Source organism: Grampus griseus (genome assembly GCF_964374135.1).
Source record: "Grampus griseus genome assembly, chromosome: 18".
In the NCBI taxonomy this organism is placed as follows: domain Eukaryota; kingdom Metazoa; phylum Chordata; class Mammalia; order Artiodactyla; family Delphinidae; genus Grampus; species Grampus griseus.
The window spans coordinates 68,754,259-68,767,357 of record NC_139012.1 but is presented as its reverse complement, the minus strand read 5'-3'; the positions used below and the strand labels follow the sequence as shown (position 1 = coordinate 68,767,357).

General features: G+C 39.8%; 1 protein-coding gene across 4 annotated transcripts in view; it reads left to right on the top strand.

Moving 5' to 3' along the window:
* NBEA (neurobeachin) overlaps positions 1 to 13,099 on the top strand; it is a gene marked incomplete at its 5' end in the record, with an annotated part of 629,414 nt that overhangs the window by 416,546 nt on the left and 199,769 nt on the right. For all 4 annotated transcript variants that reach the window (XM_082675501.1, XM_082675500.1, XM_082675503.1 and 1 more), the window contains one exon: positions 12,149 to 12,285. In XM_082675501.1, coding sequence (XP_082531627.1) covers positions 12,149 to 12,285 — 137 coding nt within the window. The remainder of the gene's footprint in view (positions 1 to 12,148; positions 12,286 to 13,099) is intronic.

The following is a 13,099-nucleotide window of genomic DNA, read 5'->3' as shown; positions in this document are numbered from 1 at the left end:
TCCTCAAAGTTCTGTTGAATTTTTCCTTCATTTTAAGTCACTAACAGATGAAACAGCTAAATAGAGTTGTAGTGCTATTTCAGTTCAATTTGTATCTAAAACAGGAATGTTAAGAACCAAATATCACAGAAAACTTTCTTTAAAAATAAATCTTGCATCTAAGATTGGGTTGTATGGATGAGTCTTCATTCACCAGCAAGCTTTCGGGGTGCGGGGGTGGGTGGAATGAGCTAGTTAAAGTAGTAAAGAGTAAATGTGGATGGGCAAATGATGCTGGCAGATAACTTTACAACTCTATGAATTAGGTATTATACTTCATTCTAAGATGTGGAAACTTAGGGTCAGACGTTGGGGTATTTATTTATGATCATATAACAAATATCAATACATGAGCCAAGAAGTGAGCCCACTTTTCCTTCTCCGAAAGCCCTTGTTCATTCTACTACATCAGTGCTTTATTTTGGGTTTTATTTTTAAATCCTGAATTATAACCCATTGATGTGTTAGCAAATCAATTACTTGGACTATTACCAGCATTATCTGTAAAGGAAATAAAATGCAAAGAAAAGATTCAAATAGAAAATGTCAAAATTCATCGCACACAATAAAGATAAGAGCTGGAAGGACCTGTTGGGTCCTTATTCTCTGTTTCCAGATCCCAACTTGACTCAGGTTGGATGTGGTTATCCAAACAAAACACATATGAAATATTGAATATCTACTGTGCACAAGACATTACGCTGGGTGCTTGGAGCAAAAAGACACATATGATTAAAGTTCCTGCTTTCAAGGAGTTTACAGTGAAGAGGGAGGACAGATAATGAAAAGAAAAAAAAAAAAATCCTACATCTACAAAGGAAGCCATGATAACACAAAACAGGGCCCTTGACCGCCGTGTGGATTCTGGATGGGTATTCCTTTTAGTTAATCATAAGTAAAAGATTTGGAGTTGTTACAGACGACATGTAAACATAGTATGCTAAACTACCACCTTCTCTGTGAAACTACAGTAGGTCTAAATTATTCGGGTAGAAGTATGAGGCAGAAATCTCTGAAGGTTACTGGGGTGGGAGGCATTTTGTGCCATGAGGTACCTGTATTTTATCCTAAAGGCTACAGTGAGACAATGAACGACTTCTAAGCATGAAAAGACCTAATTTATGTTTTTTTAAAAAGTACTCAGGCCACTGTACAGATTATGGTTTTAGGATGTCCAGACTTGAGGCAGGAGGCTGTTGTCCAGATCAGAGGTGATGAGAGCCTAAACTAAATTGGTGGTGGAGGAAAGAGGAGAGGAGGGCAACTTGTAACAACACTTAGGAGGTAAGATGTGAAGGACCATGATAATTGACCAGTTGTGAGGAGTAAGAACGAGGGGAATCTGTCCCGGGAGAAGAAATGATGTGGAAGCTGTTAAATGTGTTTGGGAATGTAAAGATGCAGGGTTTTAGGGGAGAGAAGAATGAAGATGACTGGTCAGATTGGTCTGTTGGGTATCCATATTTTTCAAATGTATAGAATGGTTTGAAATTTGAGAACCAGGTTGGGCATGGAGCTCATAATTTAAACCTCTGAGATCACCCAAGGAAAGTGAGAATATAAAAGTAGAAGAGTAGTAGCCCAAAGTCAGATCCCCTGTGGAGCAACAAGGTTTAATTGGCCAACAAAGGACAGCTCCTCAGGGATACCAAGAAGGAAGTCAGGCAGAAAGAGAACAGGAGAGAAGACAGGCTTACCTTGGAGATATTGCAGGTTCGGTTCCAGACCCCACCACAAAGCAAGTATTACAATGAATCGAGGCACATGAATTTTTTGTTTTCCCAGTGCATAGAAAAGTTATGTTTAATGTTTATATCATATTGTAGTCTATTAAGCGTGCAATAGCATTGTGTTTAAAAAAATGTACATGCCTTAATGTAAAAATACTTTATTGTTAAAAAAAAATGCTAACCGTCATCTGAGCCTCCAGGTCAGAATCTTTTCGCTGGTGGAGGGTCTTGCCCGGATGTTGATGGCTGCTGACTGATCAGGGTGGTGGGTGCTGAAGGTGGGGCGGCTGTGACAGTTTCTTGAAATAAGACCACAGTGAAGTTTGCCACAGGGATTGATGCTGCCTTTTACGAATGATTTCTCTGTAGCATGCAGTGCTGTTTGATAACATTTGCCCACAAGAGAGCAGCTTTCAAAATTAGGCTCAGTCCTCTCAAACCCCACCACTGCTTTATCAACTAAGTTTATGTACTATTCTTAATCCTTTGTTGTCATTTCAGCAGTCTTCACAGCATCTTCACCAGAAGTAGATTCTATCTCAAGAAACCAGTTTCTTTGCTCATCTATGTGAAGCAACTCCTCAACTCTTCAAGTTTTATCATGAGATTGCAGCAATTCAGTCACCTCTTCCAGCTCCACTTCTAATTCTAGTTCTCTTTCTATTTCCACCACATCTGCAGTTACTTCCTCCAATGAAGTCTTGAACCCCTCAAAGTCATCCATAAGGGTTGAAATCAACTTCTGCCAAACACCTGTTAATGTTGACATTTTTACCTCTTCCCGTGAATCACGAATTTTCTTAATGGCATCTAGAATGGTGAATCCTTTCCAGAAGGTTTTCCATTTACTTTGCCCAAATCCATGAAAGGAATCACTATTTATGGCAGCTATAGCCTTTTGAAATGTATTTCTTAAATAATGAGACTTGAAAGTCAAAATGACTCCTTGATCCATGGGCTGCAGAATGGAAATTATGTTAGCAGGCATGAAAACAACATTAATCTCCTTGTACATCTCCATCAGAGCTCTTGGGTGACCAGGTGCGTTGTCAATGAGCAGTAATAATTTGAAAGGAACCTTTTTTTCTGAGCAGTAGGTCTTAACAGTGGGCTTAAAATATTCAGTAAACCATGTTGTCAACAGATGTGCTGTCATCCAGGCTTTGTTAGTGCATTTTATAGAGCACAGGCAGAATAGATTCAGCATAATTCTTAAGGGCCCTAGGATTTTCAGAATGGTAAATGAGCTTTGGCTTCAACCTAAAGTCACCAACTGCATTAGCCTCTAATGAAGGAGTCAGCCTGTCCTTGAAAGCTTTGAAGCCAGGCATTGACTTCTTCTCTCTGGCTGTGAAAGTCCTGGATGGCATCTTCTTCCAGTAGAAGACCATTTCATCTACGTTGAAAATCTGTTGTTTAGTGTAGCCTCCTTCATGAATTATCTTGGCCAGATCTTCTGGATAAGTTGCTTGTACAGTGCAGCTTCTACATCAGCACTTGCTGCTTCACCTTTCACCTTTATATTATGGAGATGGCTTCTTTCCTTAAATCTCACGGACCAACCTCTACTAGCTTCAGACTTATCTTCTGCAGGTTCCTCACCTCTCTGAGTCTTCATAGAACTGAAGAGAGTCAGAGCCTTACTCTGGATTAGGTTTTGGATTAAGGGAATGCTGTGGCTGGTTTGATCTTCTATCCAGGCCACTAAAACTTTCTCCAGTCAGCAATAAGGCTGTTTCCCTTTCTTATCATTCATGCGCTCACTGGAGTAGCACTTTTAATTTCCTTCAAGAACTTTTCCTTTGCATTCACAACTTGGCGAACTCCTTGGCACAAGAGGCCTAGCTTTTGGCCTGTCTCTGCTTTCAGCATGCCTTCCTCACTAAGCTTACTCATTTCTAGCTTTTGATTTTAAGTGAGAGACCTGTGACTCTTCCTTTCACTTGAATACTTACAGGCCAATGCAGGGTTATTAACTGGCCTAATTTCAGTATTGTTGTGTCTCAGGGAATAGGGAGAGAGAGAGACAAGAGAATGGAAGGGTCCATGGAGCAGTCAGAACAAACACAACATTTACCAACTAAGTTTAGTCTTATACGGGTAGGGTTCATGGTGCCCCAAAACAATTACAGTATTAATGTCAGTGATCACTGATCACACATCACCATAGCAAATATAATAATAATGAAAAAGTTTGAAATATTATGAGAATTGCCAAAATGTGACACAGAGACTTGGAGTGTGCAAGTGCTATTGGGGAAAAAAAAAAAAAAAAGCTCTATCAAGCTTCTGGATGCAGGGTTGCCACAAACCTTCAATTTGTAAAAAACACAGTCTCTGCCAAGTGCAGTGAAATGAGTTATGTCTATAGCATGCTTTAGAAGTCAAGGAACTCTGGCTCAGTCACTTTCAAACTGGTATTCCTTGGAACACAGTTATTTTGAAATATGCTAGTGAGAAAAGAGTATAGTTAAAGGTATTTGGAAAATTCTGAGTTTAAAAATAAAATGTTACGCAGATTGTGTGTTTTTTTTAATTGATGGAAGGACTTTTCCAAACTTTTAGCATATTAATTAATATGTATGTCCCTAACACCTTGGCCTAAGTAGAGGATGAGGGTGAAGCCAAAAGGAGTGAATAGGAATGAGGAACTAAGAGGTGAAAACTGAAGTCCAGAAGCTTAACAAAGGAGAGGAGACCAAGATAAAAGAGCAGCTAAAGTGGAGGAGGGTAGGACCGAATGCCAGATGGAGAGAGTAACTGAGCTGAACAGGAGGAAAGTTACATTTTCTGGAGAAAAAGGGATAACGATAAATGCAGAGGCAGAAAAATCTTTAGATAGAGGAAGACATTAAGATAAATAACCAAATTTCATTTTCTCCAAAATATGAATACTTCATTTATTATGCGGTCAGGATGGATGAATGTTCACATGTGAATTTTTCTAGGAAGGGGCCATATATTTAGTCATCTTCTCTAAGAGATGTGTGAGCTTCCGAAAAAGGACAGACACCACTGCTCCACACTGTAATACCTGAGCTTTAATCTTTGGTTCATTGACCTAAAAAAACCTGACATTGGAGGCTACGTGTGTTTTCAGTCCCGTCTCACACTGCTCCCCTTTACACCTCCTAATCGCTGGCCCATCTTATTTCCTACTGTCCACATCCTGCATCTGTTTGTTCAAACTCTTCTCCTACTTCACAACACTCTTCCCCGCATGTGCACCAGTCTGACTCCTACCCATCCATCACAGCTCACTTCAGTTCACTGCCTCACCCTGACCCCCCACAAAGGCTGGAAAGCATCACAGTTCTGTGAATGCCTATAGAACTTTTTTTTCTGTCCTTCTCTTGGTGGGAGGCAGTATACATAACAGTAAATACCCTGGAGTCAGATCACCGGGTTTGAATCCTGTCTCTACCATTTCCTAGTTGTGTGACCTTCCCTAAGTTACTTCAGCTCCCAGTCTCATTTTCTCTCTGTAAAATGGAGATCATAGCAGTACCTATCTCCTAGGTACATTATGAGGAACAAATGAGAATCATATACATCAAGTGCTTTAACAACGCTTAGCTAAACCCTTTCTCCCTTATGCTATGCTTATTCCTGTGTATTTCTTATCTTTACTATGTATTTTAAGCTGTTTGTGGGTAAAATCCATGTCTTATACATTATTGCATTCTCTCTCAGTGCACAAAACAGTGTATAATTTTTGTCGACTACATGAATGAATGAATGAATGAATGCTGAGTTAAATGTCTCTCTAAGCATTTAATTTACAAAGAGGAAACAACTTACACACTGGGAAAAATATGGCAGTTATAAAATTACGTCATTTAAAAAAATAATAGTATGCATGTAATATAGCTGGACTGACCAATTACATTGTAACTCACTGGTTTTCAGCTTATTTTAAATTGATCTCTTCTATAAAATGTAATGTTTTTCATATTTTTAAAGAACGATTTGAAATCAATTCCAGAAAAATATAAAAGATGTAATCTATTATTTTAATTGACCTTTTTACTATGACATAAAAATGCAACAATGGTGTATATCGTTTTCTATATTCTATATTCAATTCCGTAAACACAGATGCTTACTTACTGTGTGACAGAGCCTGTGTTAGATGCAGAAGATAACGCCCCAGTCTTCAAGTAGCTTATGCCAAGTGGGAGAAACAGCCTTCTAAACACATAATATCTGATATAAGTGCTGCAATAAAGATGTGCCCAGGAAACCATGGGAACTTAAAGACAAGGCACTAGTCCAACCAAGAGGTGCAAAGACCTAGTCCTCCTGGTACAGTAGATTTAAGTCATCTCCCCTGGTTTATTCACTCATCCAGTCTAGCAGGAACTTACTCTTCTTGATCATTAAATGATATCCTAGTGCTATAAAAGAGTCAATACTCTTCCAGAGAGTGAAAAATGGATTCCATATGTTGAACTGAATGTGATATAACTAGAAACACAAATCTCAGCTGGCTCACTTAGTGCATCAAAAGGCAGCGCAAATTATCACAATGAACATAAAAACTATCACTGTTTTTAGTATATTTTTGTGCTGGTAAATAAGTCAGTAATATTTTACTTAGAGTGTATATGCTTCGTAAGCTTTTTCTTCTATAAATTTTGTCTTTGTGGAAAATGCACTAGTTTCTGTTTGTTTCTTTTTAACGTAAAGTATTATCTGTCCTACAAGGGAATCAAAAAAATAAATGGTATGTTAAAGTTAGAGCCTATCAGATTCTCTCTCAGGACTTTTAAAAATTATTTATTGTAAACACATTAAATGAGATTTTAGATAGATGTTCTGCCATGGTGAACAGATACTTTGTTAAAATGCAGCCTTCAATTGTTCTTATATAGAGGGCTCCATTCTTTCTGTTTCTGTTTCAGACTCTGGTAAGCTGAGTTTTACCAGAGGTAGGTTTGCTCAGATCTGAAAAGATTCATGGGCATTCTCAAGCACCTGTCTCATTTTGTACAGTAGTAATCTAAGGAAACCACTGCACTGTGGGTATGATTGATTATTGTTCATCTCAATCTAAGGATAGATTGTGTTCAGAAAGTCACCAGAGAGCACAAAGAGGCCACTTCTTGGGCACAGTGAGCTTGGTATAAAATTTGGATTTATGCAGTGTTTATATAATCAGTAGTGTGGTGTGTGTATGCTAGGGAAGGAGATAATAATGCTGGAAGTTAACTTTATAACACTTGGGTTATGTATTTTATCAGTTGTTCAAGTTATATTTTCCTGATTTAAGCAAAAATATTCTGTAACTCTTTTCATCACAAGAAAAGTTTTTGGAAATTTCAGAGCATCATTGTTCTGATAATATATTTGGACCACTAACAATATTCTCTGTACATAAAGGAAAGCGTCACTGGTAGAGATTTTGTTACTATACTTTCTTTTTTTCTGAGGCATTTCAAATGCTTGAAACCCAGGGAAGTAAGTACTCTGGGTAAAAGGAATCTCAGATCTTCTGCAGCATTTTCCTCCTAACTTCCCTCTCCCTCAGGCTCATACACAGACATCTCCATTTTCTTAATGCCTAAAGTTTTCCTAGGATTCCAAAACAAAGTTCCAACTTTCTCATATTCTCATATTCTTCAGTTGCTTTGAGATTCAAACATTTTATTCTTTTAATTCTGTGGGCAAAACATTTTCTTTAAATTGATAGTACCCTACTTAAAAATAAGTCCAAAGCAGTGATAAATATTTTAGATGTGTTCAGTCACTCATGCTGTTAGTTATTTTCCTACAAATTTTATCACATTATAGAGCTGTAAGTTTTTACCTATTATATTTTCATCTTAAAAATTTTTTGGAATGATATCATTTTTCAGTAAACGTAAAGGATCTCAGATTAGTTTTATTTCTTCTAAATAATGCAGGATTTTAAGTTTAGTAATTTTACAAAGATTAGTCAATGCTTATTATCCCAAAATAATGGTCTTTTACATGTTCCAAAAGCAAATTGAACATGTGGTTTCAAAGTGAGTTTGGAGTAAATCCATACAGCTGATAAAATTGTATTAATGTTAAACTAAGGTCAGAGAATATTCAAGTGACTCTAAAATACATCATAATTTCATGTACACTAAGTATAGTTTTTGCCAACTGAAAGTCATCAAATAATTGTAACGATGCCAGTTTTAATTAAACTTCAGCTCCTTGTCCCTATGTATATATATTCTTTGTCGTGCTTTATATTGAAACTTGTAAAGAATTTTAGCATCGTTTGAGAATTTAATCGCCATAATTGACTTTTAATAGCCAGAATGCTGTTGACCCCCCTTAAGAAATGATTAATTCCTGGATCTGAGGAAGAGAAAAGCAGCCCCTGACCTCAGGAAACAAATGGACCTGACCCTTACAAGGAGGCCTCAGTATCACTGGGAGCTGGCCTGGGGCTCACAGCTCCGCCATGGTGCTCTCCTGTTGGACATAAACAACCTCACAGAATACCAGCATCAGACAAGGCCACGTGATGATGTGAGGCAAAGAACAACTTTGTAATTTTGTCTAAGCACAGACAAAAACAGGGTCACTCTGCACAACGCCTAAACATTAACATCCCCCTTCCGTCATTATAGGAGTGACTGCTACTTCTTTGTCAATTACAGTTTTTAGCCTAGGTCTAGTCCTAGATAAGAGTTATTAAGATCTCCAATCACAGAATTATTGCCACTCCCTGACAGAGCCCAGCCCAGAGCAAAGCCCTGCCTTCCTGAACCCTTCCCCAAATCACTTAACAAAAGCCCTGATCCTACAATACAGTAAGTCCTTTCTGATACCCTCTTACTTAGTCATCTCATGGTTCCTTCCCATGTTTCCCTCACTGCAAGTGAGCAATCAACCCAACTTTCTACACTACAGTTATGTTCCTGGTGGTCTTTGGCAGGAAGGTATTGACACATCCATAGCCCCAAAATTGTGAACACTGAACTGGTAGTTAAATAAAAATGTAAAAGAACTGTGTAAACTGTAAAGTTCTGTTTAAAAGTTGATGTATTAAGACTTATAGGCTTAGAATTATGTTTTCAGTAGAATCCTCCAAACCCACAAGTGGTTTTTAACATTCTAACTTTAAATTATATTTGATGAATAGTTCCCTTCCTAAATATAAAACATATGTATTTTCTACTCTAGGTTTACCCTCTCAACTGATTAAAGATCCCATGGCTCTAAAGAGAAGTTTATTCTTCTAAAGAATCTTTCCATTATGCTTGGGTGATCTTTGTTCTAGTTCAGATTTTAAATTAGCATTTAAATTAATGGCAAGTAATATCCCTATCCTTTCAAAAATAGTAATGGATCAATATTTCTTAAACATTATAGTGCCAGTTCTAAAAGGTAAATAAAATTATTTTTCCTTTAGTTACCACTTCAGATGGTAGAATTTTAAACTATTGTATGCAGCAATACAAGGGGAGGAGGTTTTGTCCCATCCATTTCTTTCACTGTCTTTTAATATCTGTCACCTTCTGTGTGTGCTTGAGGACATTGATATAATTTATCCTTTTATTGCCATAGTATTGATTAGAATGAATATATCTATACTCATACCCCAACTCACTACACCAAACAGTTATGAGATTAAATTTGTACCTAGTTATCGTCTAGAACAGAATCTCCCAGCTCACCATCTCTCTGATATCTAGACATGCTGCCCTTTCTAAACTACTTTTATTTGGAAAGGGATCCAAGGTTTTCAAATAACAAAATCTTCCATATGGAAGATCTGCTGGTTTGTGATTGTGCCTTATGTAAACATTTTAATATCGGATCCAGAGACTCCCCCAAAGGGGATTAAAACATAATCCCTGTCTGTATTGCTGTAGTGGATTAACTCTGTTCTCTCTGCGGCTGGTTTGCTCCCTGAAGGCTACAACAAAAAGACCCAGCGCTCCTTAAACATGCTATGGAATTGGAAGTTGTAATTGGAGATTTCCAAAGGACAAGGGTAAAAATGACACACTATTAAGGCTGAATATTTCATGAGTGTCTTTCTTAAAGAGGGACCAGTTCGAAGCCCTTTTATAAACCCCCAGAAAATCTCAATTCAATAGAATGAGATTGGAGTAAAATCAAAAGGAAAACGGGGTCGCCTTTCAGAAACGCAAACAGGTAGCGAAAATGTGCCCCCCGTTAAAAGTTCATGGAATTGTGAACGTAAAATTCGTAATACTGTATATCTCGATAAATTAGTTTGTATGGCTTTGATAATGTGTATCATGATTTTTTATTTTTTTTCCAATTTGATTGGATATGTTAAATTATATTTTAAGAGAACGCAGCAGTTCGCCATTTTTAATGTTTTTGACCACTCATCGTCTCCAAATGCCAGAAATCTCTGTTAAACCAGAAATCACTAGCTTTCTGTGTTTAGAATGACGACTTTTCTGAGGTTTTATCAAGGCCCAACGATGTATAAGAAGACACTTTGTTTCCGATGTGAATCAGGTCACCTTCTTTCTCACCTCACTCCAATCAAGAGTACACCTCCTGGATTTCTCCTGAAGGGAAATATGAAAAGTGGCATCCAGAGGAGCGTCCCGGTGGCTTAAGGGTTAAGGGAGCGGTTCGAACCGGCCCGAGCGTTGGGGGCTTCGGAGGGGGCGCGGAGGCAGGAGGCGCCGCAGAGCGCGCGCACAGACCCTCCAATAAACACAAAGGAGGGCCTGGGGAATAGAAACCCAAATCCACTTGTAATCGTACAAGAGATTCGGGCATAATTACTTGAGCAACCTAGATTAAGATTGATGAGCCTTTAAAGTGGCGCTTTAGATCGACCGCTTCGCCCTTTGGAAAGAAAAACCTTATGGAGCCGAGGTGGACCCCGACTCCGCTCGGCTCAGGCGGAAGCTACCCGCCCGAGACCCAGGCCGGGAGTCCGCGCGCCCGGGGGCCGGGCCCCCCGGAGCGGGCTCGTCGGGGATAGAAAGCCGTAAAGTCAAAGCAGGGGCTTGGCGTTAGCCTGACCCGGGCAGGCGGTCACGGTCGGCGGTGCGGGCTGACACTGACACAGTTTGCTCCATAGCCACCCGTTTAAGCGCGACAGCAGCCGACCGATTCCTCTCTGGTCCTCCCGCGGCAGAAACGCCCGGCTTTGTGCAGGACGGTCGTGGATTCGGTGTGTGCTGCTCCCTGGAAGCGCGAACTCCGCTGCAGTCCCCGCGCCGCCGGGCTGGGCCTGCTCGCTGCGGCCGGGGCGGTGGCGGTGCGAGCCGGTCTCCCCGCGAGGAGCCACCCGCCGGCGGGGGGGACGGGGGGGCCGGGCCTGGGCAACCGCAGGGGGCCTGCCTTTTCATTGCTTTCCTCCTGCTGTTACTGTGACTCATTTGTCTGCATTTGGGGGGGCGGGGGTGGAAGGGAATATGATGCACCCTTGCTACAGAAAAACAAATAACATTTTTTTGATTTCTAAGTCTTTATTTTAAGTCGAGGGTAGAGAAGAATATCCCCCCTTCGGGGAACCTTAAAGGAGCAGTTAAGTAATGCCACTTTGAATTAATATTCTAATATGTGAAATTTGTAATTTTCGACTTTAACTCAGATGGAGGGAATTCGAAGTCAGCGCCTTAGTGGGCACACTTTCTAAAACATTTCTTTTACTGAAGCTTAGTCTCTCTCGTCCCACAAGTTGAGAAACAACACTTTTCAAATGCTTTTCTGAGAATCGTTTTGTTCAAGTGTCTTACAATTTCATCATTTTTGACCTATGCTCGGTGAGAAAAGTCACTGCTACAGTTTTCTTTCTTTTCTGCATAAAAATGTATTTCATGTCCGTGTTTGCGCGTATATCGGTGTGCGGTGCGCCTTAGGATGTCGATATTAATCTGCCTGCAAGATGCAAACCCGTTAGCGGAGTGGAATTTATATATTAGACCCTATACCCCTTCACGTCCTCCCGCCCATCCTGGGGGGACGCTGCTGCCCAGAGGGACGGGGTTTTCACGGTGGCTGGTCTTTGGGGACGGCGCTGACTGCCCAGCGCGATCTCGGAACGCCGTTGATGCTCAGTGGAGAATCGGGGCCTTAAGAGAGTCCGTTCTGCACTTTTAAGCTGGTTAAGGTCAGCGCCTCACTAACCATGTAGGATTTCTAAGCAGAGGTTGCAGACTCGCTTACTGAAAGTCACTTATTCAATATTCTGATCTCTTGAGATTTTATAGAATTATTTGTCTCTAGTCTCGTTATAAGGTAGTGTGTAAAAGCTAAGCAGACTTATCTCACATGAAAGACATAATATAGACACTATTTTTTCAGTGCATATCTAAAACTAAAAGCCTGTGGTACCCTTCTGGGAGGGAGCGGGAGAGGGGCGCAGAGGCGCAGCCTGACTCCCGTACCCTCTCTTTCAGGCCCAGTTGTTCTCAGCACTCCTGCCCAGCTCATTGCTCCTGTGGTGGTGGCCAAGGGGACTCTTTCCATCACCACGACAGAAATCTACTTCGAGGTGGATGAGGATGATCCTGCCTTCAAGAAGATCGACACGAAAGTGAGTTTGAGTGATTCCGTGTACAGCACTGGTGGCTTTGTGGCAGGAAGTGGTTTTCAATTTTGCTTGGTTTTGAATGACAGTGGGGGAGGGGAGCACATTCTCATCCTTATAGAAAATAAAATGAATGAAATAACACATGCTCTATTTTATGGGATTGAAGAATGTATTAACTTTAAATCCTGTATGCCAGAGCATGCACATTTTAACGGTCTCTCCGTGAGTGCCTTTGTGTACACTTCGGCAGATTTGGTAGTGAAGCCAGTTGCTCCCAGGTTCCTGGGGTACAGCATCTCAGGCTCTCTGGGAAGACTGGGAAAGGTCTCATGACATTTCTTACTAAGATCACTTTTAATTTCCAAAAGTGTACATTGCAGTATGAATAATAATTCATTAAAAGGTTGTAAGAAAACTACAGAGCACATTTAGCTCTAAATTCATCTCCGTTATTACATCCAGTTTTCATCTCCTGAAATAAGAATGGGTTTTATGTGTGATTTTAAGGGGAAGAGAAATCAATTATCTGAGAAGCTTTCATTTAAAATGTGTATACATAGTACATACTGGCGCTCAGATGTTTAAAGTTTGTATTCTTCTGTGGGTGTAGTGCCAGACAATATATATTCAGATGATTTGAAATGCATAAATATTTGTTTATTATATCTTATTTTGTAAATTTTAAAACCTGAGTATTCAACAGCTCTATACCTCTACAGTTCTTCTGAAATCAATTTTATTGTTGTTTTAACTTTTATATTATCGTGCAATTTGTAAACTTTTTTCCTGAGGCTAAGAATTCAAGAACATAAGTGTC